The sequence below is a fragment of the Acanthopagrus latus genome, chromosome 18 (assembly GCF_904848185.1).
Source record: "Acanthopagrus latus isolate v.2019 chromosome 18, fAcaLat1.1, whole genome shotgun sequence".
Classification (NCBI taxonomy): Eukaryota; Metazoa; Chordata; class Actinopteri; order Spariformes; family Sparidae; genus Acanthopagrus; species Acanthopagrus latus.
The window spans coordinates 1,868,509-1,882,502 of NC_051056.1; the positions used below are offsets into that span (position 1 = coordinate 1,868,509).

The following is a 13,994-nucleotide window of genomic DNA, read 5'->3' on the forward strand; positions in this document are numbered from 1 at the left end:
GGTTGTTTTTCAGGAGCTGGGCTTGGCCCCTTAGTTCCAGTGAAAGGAACATTGAATGCTTCAGGATACCAAAACATTTTGGACAATTCCATGCTCCCAACCTTGTGGGAACAGTTTGGAGCGGGCCCGTTCCTCTTCCAACATGACTGTGCACCAGTGCACAAAGCAAGGTCCATAAAGACGTGGATGACAGAGTCTGGTGTGGATGAACTTGACTGGCCTGCACAGAGTCCTGACCTGAACCCGATAGAACACCTTTGGGATGAATTAGAGCGGAGACTGAGAGCCAGGCCTTCTCGACCAACATCAGTGTGTGACCTCACCAATGCGCTTTTGGAAGAATGGTCAAAAATTCCTATAAACACTCTCCTCAACCTTGTGGACAGTCTTCCCAGAAGAGTTGAAGCTGTAATAGCTGCAAAAGGTGGACCGACATCATATTGAATTCTATGAGTTAGGAATGGGATGGCACTTCAGTTCATAGAATGAGTAAAGGCAGGTGAGCGAATACTTTTGGTAATATAGTGTATCTCCAAGAGTGAATAAACAAGCTGTTCTTAGAGGAAAATATGGTCCCAGAACAGTGTTTCAAGCTAGAAAGGTGGCAGGGTCTGCCACATACAAACACAGTAAAACTCTGTTTGTTTCAGCCAATGAACATCTTTCTCTGCTTATTCTTCGAATAGAACTGCAGACTGGTCCTTTGAACTATTTTTGAGTGTTGTTTACATCAGATCCATAACTTTGCTAATGAGTTTTTAACCTGCAGGAGCTCACCAAACAAACTGGATGTCTGTTTCTCATTGAGCATCATTGGTGCTTTATTTTTTCAAACATGAAAATTAAATTTGCATTTTGCATTTCAAATTAACACTTTAAAAAGAAATAAATATTTAATATCAGCAGCCTGGGACTTCCAGTTTGAGGGACTTCCCGTTTGAGCAACGCCATGTGAAGACACGTCTAGGCTGAGCGCTTCACCAAGCCTAACTAATTCGACCAAAAATACATTCTCTGCCAGTTTTAAGTGTTCTCGCATTTTCATGAGGATAAGAGAAAGCAGGCTAGCACAAAGCTAAGCGACTTAGACATGAATCTTAGTCCTGCATCGAAGTCAAAGCCAGGCGGGAGCACGGCTAGCATGGCCGCTTCAGCTAGCATTGTGGTGGAGAAGGATGAGAACAACGACAAAATGACTGGTGGTGACCAAGAGGAGACGATTAGAGGACTAGAGGATTAGAGATAAGAGGACTGAAATCTGAGCTACTCAAGAAAATCGACGAGAAAGTGGAAAAACAAGCCATCAAGAACCCAATGTGACAAGCTAAGAGAGGAGTTCAAGACCACGATGGACCAGGCGGGCACCAAAACTAAGAGAGAGACCGGATATATAGCAGAAATTGAATCCCCTCATGGTATAACCACAGATCAAGTAGATATTAATGATCAGTTTAAGAAATTCTATGAGGATCTATATTCATTGGAGGCTGTTGATGGACCGGAGATAGATGGCTTCCTTATGAATCTAGCCAACTGTTAGCGACGTGGATAGGGGGAAACTTGAACAGCCGATCGTAGTTGGGGAAATTGATCAAGCACTTAAGGGATTGAAGAGTGGGAAGGCCCCTGGACCCGATGGGTTTCCCATCGAGTTCTACAAAAAAATTTTCAGCTAAATTGATCCCCATCTTGAAGGACGTTTTTGCAGAGATGCTTGAACAAGGGACATTGCCACCCACCATGACACAAGCCATAATCTCAGTTTTGCACAAAAAGGATAAGGACCATTTGAAATGTGACTCGTTTCAGACTACTTTCCCCTTACACAGGGGTACGAGACAGGGCTGCCCGCCCTCCCCACTCCTGTTTGACATAGCTATAGAGCCATTAGCCATCGCAATAAGAAAAGAGGCAGGCCTGATGGGTTTTAACAGGGACGGACACATACAGAAAGTGTTGTTATATGATGATTATCTTATTCTCTACCTTTCGGAGCCAGATTCTTCTGTTCCCAAAGCCTTGGATATTATATCAAAATTCAGAAAAGTATCAGGATATAAGATTAACCTTTCTAAAAGTATCATATTCCCAATAAATGGCCTTGCACAACAATTGGACTTCAATTTATTCCCATTTAAAGTAGCCAGAGACAGATTCCCATATTTAGGTGTCTCAGTCACACATAAATTCAGTGACCTGTTCAAATACAACATGTTGCCAGCATTGGAGAAAGCCAAACAAGACTTAAACTGATGTCAGTCCTTCCTATCTCGCTAGCGGGCAGAATTAATTCTGTCAAAATGACCATTCTGCCTCGATTCTTGTTCTTGTTTCCGACCCGATCTGCTCCTGGTGCCATCAGGATGAGGCCACCCTTTGGCACATGTTTTGGGCCTGCCCTGCCTTGGTTCCATTCTGGACTGCCATTATTGAGACTTTTACATATATTTGTGAGAAAGAGATACCATTAGATCCAGCAATCGCCATATTTGGGGTTGCCCTACGGAAATCTCATTGTCAGTGGCACAGGGCGACGCAGTGGCCTTTTCATCATTACTAGCATGGAGACTGTTATTGTTAAAGTGGAAATCCGCCAAACCACCATCACATTCCCAATGGGTACACAATGTTATGTCATTTCTGAAGTTAGAACAGCTGAAATATTCATTAAGAGGCTCATCAAAAGGTTTGATAAGATTTGGCGCCCATTTCTACGCTATTTCAAAGAAAAATTTGCTTCTGGACAGCATACACTTTGTTATCGCTTGTAATGTTGTTGTTTTTTGTGTTGTAAATTCTTTCTTTCTTTCTTTCTTTCTTTCTTTATATTTTTCATGTTTTCTGATGTTTTCTGAGGTTCTACAATGTCATTAAATGAATGTATGTTGCACTGTCTGCATTTGAAAACTCAATAAAAAGATTTAAATATATATAATATCAGCAGCAACAGACTCCCATACAGCAAAATCCTTACAGAGTTGTTCTAATGTTTCCATCCCTCTCTTCATTTTTAACATCATTTACTCTCTTGTAATAAATTCCTCTGATACGTCAGTTAACTTGTGTTCCTGTTTTTCCAGAATATCCAGGCAGAAAAAGAGGCCTTGACAGAGGGGAGAGAGAAAACACCAAAGTACCATCGGACAGAAGACGGATTCATCAGAATAGGTACGTGATGAGTTCTCACATCAGCTGCTTCACCTGGATATTAATAATGTAGAATAATCTGCTGCTGATCAATAACGTTCACTCAGTTCGGTTTGAGTCTTAACGAGAGAAACAAGCTGCTTGCTAAGTGAGAGGAAAGTTCTTCGGGACACATTCCTCTGCTTCTCCACACACACACACACACACACACACACACACACACACACACACACACACAGTGGTTTTGTGGGACATTTACAAGTTTGGCCGATGACGTAAAGTTCACCGTTTTAGGAATATTCTCATTTAATTTTATGAGCCTTATATAAGCGGTGAAATAACAGTAGAAGTGTATTAATAGCAGTAATGGTAACACAAGTAGTAGCACTATTAGAGACACTGGTAGTATTTGCAGCAGAACAACAGTTTGAAGTGACAGATTAATTACTGTATTAAATTTTTTCCCGATTGTTTACACACATTTTCTGAACGTACGCCTCATACTCTCAGAACTCTACACACAAATCAAAAAACACACACGCAATGGGCAAAACCCCTAAATTCTCCTGCAAACTGAAACTTTACATTCAAAACAATGTTATTTCTTCTCAAAATGGTATTGTTTTCAAATGACACACAAACCATCATATGAATGGACATTTATAAGAACCAGTTGAACACTGATGTGCTCAATGTAAAACTGAATGGAAAACACTTCTTCTCCATTCATCATAATGACTTAGGCCTTTTTCTTTTGTTCAGTGTTACACTTACTACAGTTGCATGTTGCATCCTGTCTTCTGTTTCGGTCTGGCCACAGCACCTCATCCATATCACAAGCAGTGTTTTCCCTGGCAGTGGGGGAAATATCGCTTAGCATAGTGAATCCAGCCATGAAAAGCACCAACTGCTGTATCTCCACATGCGTCTTCCATAGCTTGGAGAGGGGTATACGCATTTGTGGCTTTCGGTCATACACTTTCCATCACCAGTCAGAAAAAAAAATCCTCAATAGGATTGAGAAATGGAGAATATGGAACACGACAAACATGGGAAACTGTATTTGGAAGTTATAAGGAGTTAATCCTTCATGGCAATGCATGAAAATGGATGGCACCATGACACCCACCATGTCTCAAGTAGGCGACAGCTTTTGACAACTTTTCATGTTGAAGGTTAGGGTTAGGGATACTGAGTGAATTGGAAGTGAATGGTGTTCAATCTGTAGGAGGAGTTTGTTAGTACAAGGCATGGAAAATGTATGAGAGTGGGGATGAAATGGGAACTTTGAATCAAAATGGCAGACTTCCTGTTGGAGTGACAGTTTGGTACCCCAGTGTTTTTTTGTGTGTCTGGTCATGATGTATATGCATACCAAATGTTGCTCATATACAGTATGTGCATGTAGGAGGTCGGGCTTGGATGTTTACTACTCCAGGGGGCGCTATAGAGCCCCCTGGATGCACCTTTCGTCACCTATCCTCAGGAGGGCATTGGCAATAACTGTACCAAGTTTCGTGTTAATCCGACTGTTATGCCACAGGCTATGGGAACAGGGGCACAACATAAATGAGGCAGAGAACGACGTTTTTGTAACCAGATTTTTTAAAAAAAGCTGTAATTTATTGTTCACAGCTCATAGTGAAAAAAAACAGTATTGTACAACATGGTGGACACAGTCAAAAACAAAATTAAATAGAAAACAAAGTGAAGCATCTCTTCGGGGTGAACCAAGGCCAAAATAAACAAAATAGGCTATTCTCGACCAAAGTAACTTGACCTGGGAGGGAAAAAAAAAGAACAAATAAAATTACAATGGCTAAACCTAACTCTCTAAACTAACAAAAACAGGAGAAAAAGGGGGAGCAAAATAAATGGCAGTTGCACCCTGCTTCCTAACAAAATGAGATATTCAATGCAAAAAGGTGCTGTGGACAAGAGTTACTAAGATTCGTGCCCAAGCACTGCAAAAAGGGTTAGCATGTCAGTAACTAACACACATAGGATCCCAAACAAAAACATAACTGGAAGTTTAACTAGACACATTTTGACAAAGCTCAGACCATCATCGACAATACATTATAAAATGTTTTGCCAGGTGTGACCTATATTCCAAGTTTGATGAGTTTTGGGGTATGTTCAGGCAGTGAAAAATGTGATCATTTGGGACAAAAAAGTCGTCACTACAAAAACAATAGGGACCTCGCAGGTGAAGACCTGCTTGGGTCCTAAAAATGAAACCAACGGGACGTCTCTTCATCAGAAGTTCCTCCAGAATCACTGAAGCGACTATAAATTGGATTATACACTTATAGGTGCACTCTGTAAGATCTGGTAGTCTGACAGTTTCAGACTCTAAACCAATAGGGAACAGCATATTAATGGACTTACCAGTGCTGCTAACTGTAACTGCCCTTGCTAGTTGGCGAAGTTAGCTGTGCAGATAGCAGTTTGGACTGCTTGGAGTGCTCAGAGACCAGGGGATGGGTTGGGGTTAGCTGGTTAGCATGCTAACTTAAGAAGATATCACCATAAAGCAACAAAACAAAAATCTCCAAGGCATTTAAAGACTTCATAATGTCAAAACTGCTTTTTATTCACATTCTGTTGATCATTTTAGTAAATGTTTGAATGTTCTCAACTTAAATGTTCACATTAAGCCAATTCAAAGTTTTAAAAACAGTGGTTGAACTCTGTTATATATTATATTATATCTATTATATATTATTATAACTATTTGATCTATTCATCTCTTATTAGTCTATCTATAGTAGTCTATAGTGTTTACATATGTAAATGTTTCTAGTATATCTACCTGTTTGTGTCACTGTGTCTCCTTTCACTCCAGATTTTTTAGTCAATTCTCATATTTTAGTTTCCTCACAGACCAAACCAAATATTCAGATTTAAATCAGAAGGATAATCAGACAGACATGCAGGAAGATTTAAAGAAGCAAACATGACGGCAGGAGAGCGGTGGGAGGAAAGGAGGCCAGCTTCGATCTGACATCATAAATTACCAGCAGCTCTTTATCCCCTTCATCAATTTTTCAGATGAGTCGGCGGGATCGATCGGGCTGGCTCTCCTCCACTCTATTAATTTCAGCTCGATGCCTTCAGATGTCCTGCATCTGCTGAGAAACGCAAAGCGGTTCAGTGTCTGAGAGCATCGTCCAAGATTTAGAAGAGTTATTTTTGTTTATTTAAGCTTGTTTCCGTAGAAATATTCCCTCAGATTAACCAACTGAGAGATTCAGGACTCGGCAGCACTTTTATAACTTTATATACTCCTTCAATTTAATGCAAGCAATTCAGTTAAGCATCATATGTAGCATAATATCCCTGCTCTTTCATACACTTTTGGCATTATCCATAACGAAAGGATTTTAACAGCCTTTTTGTGCAGATTTACCAAGTTATGAATTTGTTACCTGGTGTTCGCATAAAATTCAGTGACACCTGACAATTACTCAGTTTAATATATGTGTTTAACTCAGGGGTTGAATGAGGGATTCTGAGATGAACCACAGATATGTTGAAACTTTTTTTTTTCTGTATTTCTTTATGTTGAACTGTCGAATATATGCTATGACATCACTGTGCTCATGGACTGGATAGCTTTAGGCACAAATACCACTTGGTAAGTGCCAGGAAAACATCAGGTTTTCTCTTAAAGTGCCTGGTTCCGTCTCCACAAACACAGCTGGAAAGTGTCCCGACACCTCATCCAGAAAGAAACATCCAGTGGTTTCAAGCTTATAAATGTTGTCACAATCTTGAACAGTGGTCTCTTGGCAGCTGTCTGGTCTAATTGTCTGATCATCATCATGTCCTCGACCTCATGACATGACAGTGAGCTCATGTATATGTTATGTGACATGATATGACATGCATAAAAATGACTACAACTGAATGTGTCTGTGAATTTTTCAACATTCAACGCTGACAGTATAGGCCGCTACTGTCAGCAGATAAAAATGAAGCTAGCTAACGTCAACAACGTGTTTATTTCTGGGTATCTTTATTCTACAAACACATTATAATTAATGTGTCGATTTATGTTTTGTATTAATGATCTAAATCTGCAAAGCAAGTAGAAACTACCAGCTACCAAAATAAATAAGTAAAAAGTTAAATTGTGGCTTCTAAAATGCAGGTGAGCAGAAGAATGAAGTAGCCTGAAATGTAAACACTCAAGTAAAGTCCACACACCTAAACTGTATCTCATTACACAATACTAGATTACTTGACAAGTTGTGACAGACAAGTTGTGTTTTGTTTTCTTCACTGTCTCAGTGTTATCTTTGTTTCATCTTTGTTCTTGAGTAAATCTCTGCAGCAGCTGTGCACATGATACAGGACTCTCAGTGAAAGCCTTAATAATAACAGATAATACCCTGTGATAAACAATAACACATAGCCCAGACACTGCTCTTTGTTGGGATTACAGTCACATCCGTACCTGGAAGCATCAGTGCCAACACAATAATCCCAGTAAATAAATCCTCTGAGGGATTTTTGCTCTGTTGAGGAGCCGTCACACCAAAACCAACTTCACTGAGCTGAAACTGGTCTGAAGCTCGGCGGGAGGCCAGATGAGCTGATGGAGCTGACTGAATGTAAAACCAGCAGTGATTCAGGGAGGGAACCATCACAGAACCACAGGGGTATACTTAATGGACTATGATAAACGTAATGGGTCTCAATAACCATTAATAACCCTGTAAATATGCACAAAAAGCATTTAAACCCCTTAATTACTCACCTCCATCAACAGATGAATAAATAAATAATATCACAGGGAAGAAATCCATTAAAAAGCTGAGATATTGAGTCAGAACTGCCTTTAGATCCAATTTAGATTTTGAAATAAATGGATCAACTTTATAAAGATTTCATTTTGTTTAGTTCATTGAGTTTAGTTTAGTTTGGTTTCATACCCTTTAGTTGATTTATCTTAGTTAAGTGTAGTTTTTTCCATTTTATTTAATTTTGTTTTGTTGATTTATTGTCAAGTATAATGTTGTTTAGTTTCATCTTGGTCAGTTTTGTTGCATTAGAACTTTACAAGTTTGATTCTCCCCCTGGATGTTGTCGAAGTAAGAAATGTTCAAATCCAAGACACGCTGTCTTTAATCAAGTCACCGGAAATTAAAAGGCATCAATTAGGCAAAACAAACAAATCGACTCTTGCTACGTACAAAGCAACCACTTTAATCACAATGAAAAACTACTTCCAGATACCAAAATTAACAGGATTTTATTGTTGTATGAAAGTAAAAGTTAATCAACACACTTCATTTGTTTTGTTTGAAAATGGTAACGTTACTAGATAAGTAGGAGTAGAAAAACAAGACACAATACAGTACAAGTACCCTTAAATTTGTCCTTAAGCACAGTAATTGAGTACTTGTATTTAGTTACAAGTTACACAATTCTCGGTCTAAACTACCATGGGTTTTCTAAAAGTGGTCACAGGACATTCTGGATGTGGACGAAGTGTGTTCACCATCCTGAGAGTCAGAGAATATCACAGATTCCATCAGCTGTATTGATCTTATTGATCTTCATCTCTTCCAGGAACCTTTCAACACGGGATCGCAGAGGGCGAGGTGGACCCCACCTTCGGGCCCCTGGAGGCCATGCGTCTCTCAGTGATGACGGACTCGCCAGTATGGGTGATCCTGAGCGAGGTGAGACAACCTTGGACGGATCACTGGAACCAGATTTAAGCCAGTGTAGTGTAACTTTGTTTGGTTTACATACAGGGTTCCTTAGTTTGGTTTCTGAGGGAACTGAGGGTGTTCTAGGTTCCTTATGTATCTCTCAACCCACCAATCGAGGCAGATGGTCACCCAACATCGAATCTGTTTCTGCTCGTGGTTTCTGCCTGTTGAATGGCAGTTTTTCGCCCCCTCACGAAGTGCTTGCTCACAGGGAGTTTGGCTAAGATCTGCTCAATCTGGAGGGTGTTGTGAGATATAATGTGTTTTCTGTTTAGATATGTTGAAGGTAAACTTGCAAAGGTTTCATAGAGGTGTCTCCACTTGTTGTTAGTTCTATGATCAGGTTCCAAACATCCTTGAGAGTTGTATCCAATGTTACTTCCTGTACTTTGAAAAAAGGGTTCTTCCAGGATGTTTCTGGGGGCAATGAGAGAGTTCAAGGTTCTTTATTGGAGTCAATGGGTACCTGTAGAGGTTATATGGATTTGATCAAGGTGTGACTGGAGTTCTTGAAAGGGCCACAGATTCAACGAGTTGTAAGAAAATGTGTGTGTCAAAAGTGTTTGAAGCATGACAAGTTCTAGAGGAGTTTTCTGTAGATGAGTTTAAGGTGTCCCAAAGCTTTTATAAAGCATAGTCACAGAGTGTTGAGCTGAAAGGGTCTTTGATGGGCTTCCAAGCATTGAGGAGAGCTACATCCAGAAGTAACTTCCTGTAATTTGAATAAATGGTTCCTTGAAGGGGTTCAAGGTTACTTAATTGAGTTGGTATATACCTGCAAAGGTCAAAGTGTTTTAAAGAACCAGCTTAAACTTTTCTAAGCCCTCATAAAAACAAACTTCAGGGGTTCTAGAGGCGTTTAGTCAAAGGATTTATAGAGTTGTCTTCAGTTCTTGATAGGTCTTTGATTGAGTTCCAAGCATCCTGGAGAGAGTCCAATGTGTTCCCCAGGTCCCAGAGATGTTTCAAAGGTTTAAGAAAATTGTGTATCTGTATGTTACAGAAGTGGTGAAATCTAAATGTTCCTAGAGGTGAAATGGGTACTGGACTTTTGTGTAATGGGGTACAAATGATCCGCAAGGTCAACCTCCCATTTACCCAAACCATTTATGAAGGGAAGTTGACGTCCTTGACAAAGTGCCAGGCTTTTGTGAAGGGAACTGTGGGATATTTGGGAGGCAGTTCAAGGGATTTCAGAGATTCACCAAGTCTACAAGTCCAAGTTCAAGGGCTTGTTAGGGATGTCATTCTCAGGCTACCTAATAGGTTTTCTTGGCCTTTAAAATCAGAGATTTGAAGTGCCCCATGGTTCAAGGTTAAAATGGCACTGTGGAGGTTAAACTGGTGTTTAATGAGATTCCAGACATTTTTGAGGGGGATGTAAGAGATAAGGGGATGTTTCCCAGGTTATGGAACCTGCTTCCAGTGACCCTCTAAATATCTTTCAAGGGACTCAACGTGGCCTCAGGTGTCCTTGAGGAGTGCTATGTGTACTTGGATGTAAGATCCAGGAGAATACTGAGGGGTTTTCAGGAATCTCAACAAACAGAAGTAACACTCAGATTAGACTCTTGTTGTTTCCATATCATAATAAATCCTTGAAAACTTGTTCAGAAGAATTCCAGGCATCTTATAATTGAAAAAAAAAAACATCACTTCTCAGTTTTTCAATCAGAATTACTCAATTGGATTTGGCCCCAAAAGGAGATTTTGTTTAAGGATTAATTTCATGACATCTTAAGGCCCCCACACACCGCCCAGACTCAAACCAACAGCTAACTGTTTTTGTCCGACCACTCTGTTGCCTCTTGTCTGACCCGTTCGGCAGAAAAGTTGCATTGAACACACCACTTCGACGTGCTGCTGACTCCACAGTAGCGTGTATGTTCTGCGCTTGCACGAGATGCAGTAAGCGGGTGGCACTAGTGTATAAAAAAGATGCTGGACGAGAGGTTTATGCACGCAGCTCCCTTCACTTTCGATCAAAATGAAACTTAACTATTTCCGACAAAAACAGCTGCATACTAAACATGCAGCAAGGCATTACCAAATGAACACAGATTAATTTGTCCTGAACGTACATTACAGCTAGTCTCCTGCCAGTACTCCAAACCATGAAAACAGTGAATGACGGAACGGAGTGCATAGAAAAACATAGTGCACATAGTATTCAACCCCTCCCACACACCGTGCTGATTCGCTAGCACACCACCAATCAGAGAATCCAATGGCTCAGTCCGACTGCCCACCTCCTCCGACTTAGCATGTTGAATCGGAGCAGACAACGTCCGCCAGCCCCAAAAGCTTCCAGCGCAGCTGAACACACCAAACATATTTGTTCCCGACCTCATCTGAGTCTCCCCAAACGCTTCAGACGTCCATCAGTTGGGCCAGTGTGTTCCTGCCTTTAAAGTATGAATGTGGGGTAAATACTTCAGTCTGAGTTCCTGACCTCTGACCCCTGATCTTTCTTTAAGGGTCACTGAGGAGAAAGTCTCTTCATGTTAACCCTTCAAAGAATGCATCAGTCTCAGTTCAGTGACGGCTTTTAGCTTCACATGATGTAAAAATGTTGTTCAAGACGCTTTTTTAATTAAATAGTTGAAAAATTTCTGAACATTATTAAATGCAAAAATATCTGGATCATTAAAATTCAGAATTAGTCGACCCTAACAGGCTTATAAAGCATCAGTCTGGACTGGTCCATACTGGATCATATAACTGTATGTGTGTTACTGTTCCTGACTGGATCTCCTGGTTTCTCCCTCAGATCTTCATAAAGAAAGCCGACTGAAGCTTTCCCCCCTCAGCGTTACCTCAGCACCTCCGAGCATTCAGCTGAGCTGACCGGAGGCTCGTCAGCTGCCGTCCTGCTCCAGTCCTGCTCACCAGATCCCCACAGTGGTGCCACAGCGCCGCCGTCTGGCTGGACCTCGCCACTGCAGAGCTGATCAGATCAGAGACTGACAACACAGAACACACAGACAGACCAAGCAGGAAACACCTGCCTGATACAACATGCAAAAAGAGAAAATCCTCTCAGATGATGCTGTAATTAATCCTGAAGAGTCTGTATTTATGTGTACATACAGTAAGTCAATGTTAAACACTGGTAATTATGGAGGTATGGCGAGAGCGCCGCACAGCTTCTGATGATGAAACCGCTGCTTCAAAATCAAAGACTCAAAGGCCTCTTTCTATCTGCAGTCCGGACCTTTCTGCCAACACTGTCCCATCGGTACCCACCCACCCCCGCACAGTAACCATGTATGTGCGTATATGCGTAGAGATGTACACACTATCATATGAATGCTCTCTCAGTGTGTTGATATGTGTCTGTAGTTGCTGCTTGGGGTTCACATCTTCTCCCTCCATCAGTGAAAGATTTGCCTTAACAAAGATGAAGAGCAGAAGCGAGCCCCAGACCGAAACATGTAGCCACAGCAAATACCCAGACTCCTTTGCTGCAACATCAGACATCGCTCATATCTTTGTGGCTTTAAACTACTGACAATGACTGCTGGTATTTCTTTTTTTTAAAGTGTTTAAGTTTACTGAGGCCTTCACTGACAACTGCTCTGTTCTGCTCTACAGTTCTTTAATGTACTTCACAGTACTGCACAGTTCTTTAATGTACTTCACATTACTGCACAGTTCTTTAATGTACTTTACAGTACTGAACAGTACTCTAATGTACTACACCGTACTCTAGTTTCCACTCTGTTGTGCTTCACTGTACTGTAGTTTTCCAGTCCAGTGCAAAATAGAGATTCTGCCCATCTTTTATTGTTCTTCCATTTTCAGTCTCTTGTCGTAACCTTTGCTGAAAACTCCTTCCATAAGTTCAATTTTCATTTCTCTGTAAAGACGCTGCCTTTTGCTTCTGGGACTCACACGAGCTACATGTCAAAGGGTTCCCACGAAATGCTAATTAGTTTCCTTTTAACATTTTCTGCCAGTTAAATGCTGTTAAAACAAGAAAACAATGGTTTAGTCTTAAAACATTCACGTTTCAAACAAAGTCACCTTTAAATCAACAAACCCACTGAGTTCACAGTAAGTAATGTGCACCAATAATTAATTTAGGGGAGCAAATGTGAGTAATATAAGAGAACAAAATTAATAATTTAAAAGAGCAATTTAACAACCTGTTTCCTCTGACACCTCCCAGACTCTGCAGCTCACCTTCTGTCACATCTAGACTTCATTCATTCACACTATGGAAAACAGTTTGAACACATGTGAATTGCGCGTCTTTGGGCTTCAGGAAACATCCCGACGTTTCTTTTCTTTCTAAGATGCACTGGAATGCATTGCTATAATCTTGTGTTTGTCTTTTGTATCCTTTAGATAAACTATTTAAATGATCTTCTATCCAATCTGTGAATTGTAATAAAGACAGAAATTTAAATGAGTTTTTTGGATGTAGTTGTGTGTTTCATAACTCTATGATTTTTGTGAGGATGCTGGTGGGCAGATTTCTAGCATCAGGTTTCATCAAAAGAAAATGACAGAACATCAGCCCACTGGCTGGGAAATGGAAATCTTTGAGTTTAACTTCATGCAGAAAAAGCAAGATTACAGGAAGTATTAGTGGCCCTGAGTGGGACCCCAAAAATAGTTTTTTTTCACAATAAAAGCTATGTCGTCAATTTCACATGATCCAGCGAAAAAGTTTGTAACTATGTCCAAATATAAATAAAAATGCACATTGAACAGGAAACATTTCAGAGGGATGTTAAAGGTTCAGGATGTTACAAAGCAGCTTTATGGTTCATCACAGTGAATTCAAGGAATTAAAGCAGTCTGTTGTTTAACTAGTCAGGTCACATGGATGAAAGTCACACGATCATATATGATCTATGTATATATGTATGTATATATGTGTATATATATACACACACATACATATATACATATACATATATACATACATATACATGCATATGCATACACACACACATATACATATACATACATATACAGATATACACATATATACACATACACATCCTGGGAAGGATGGTTGATCGGTACCCATGAATGCTGAACTAGTTAATAAATGGCCCATTTTGGTTTGTTGTACTTTGTGCCTCTGTCTCCTCACCATTGGTCCTGGCC

At 40.3% G+C, this 13,994-nt stretch overlaps 1 protein-coding gene across 1 annotated transcript in view; it reads left to right on the forward strand.

The window, feature by feature from the left end:
* The window catches only part of mgat4b (alpha-1,3-mannosyl-glycoprotein 4-beta-N-acetylglucosaminyltransferase B), a 110,702-nt gene extending 97,414 nt beyond the window's left edge, over positions 1 to 13,288 (forward strand). The window contains exons 13-15 of the mRNA XM_037077379.1: positions 3,081 to 3,168; positions 8,728 to 8,840; positions 11,644 to 13,288. Of these exons, the coding sequence (XP_036933274.1) occupies positions 3,081 to 3,168; positions 8,728 to 8,840; positions 11,644 to 11,667 (225 nt within the window). The 3' untranslated portion in view covers positions 11,668 to 13,288. The remainder of the gene's footprint in view (positions 1 to 3,080; positions 3,169 to 8,727; positions 8,841 to 11,643) is intronic.
* The last annotated feature ends 706 nt before the right edge of the window (positions 13,289 to 13,994 follow it).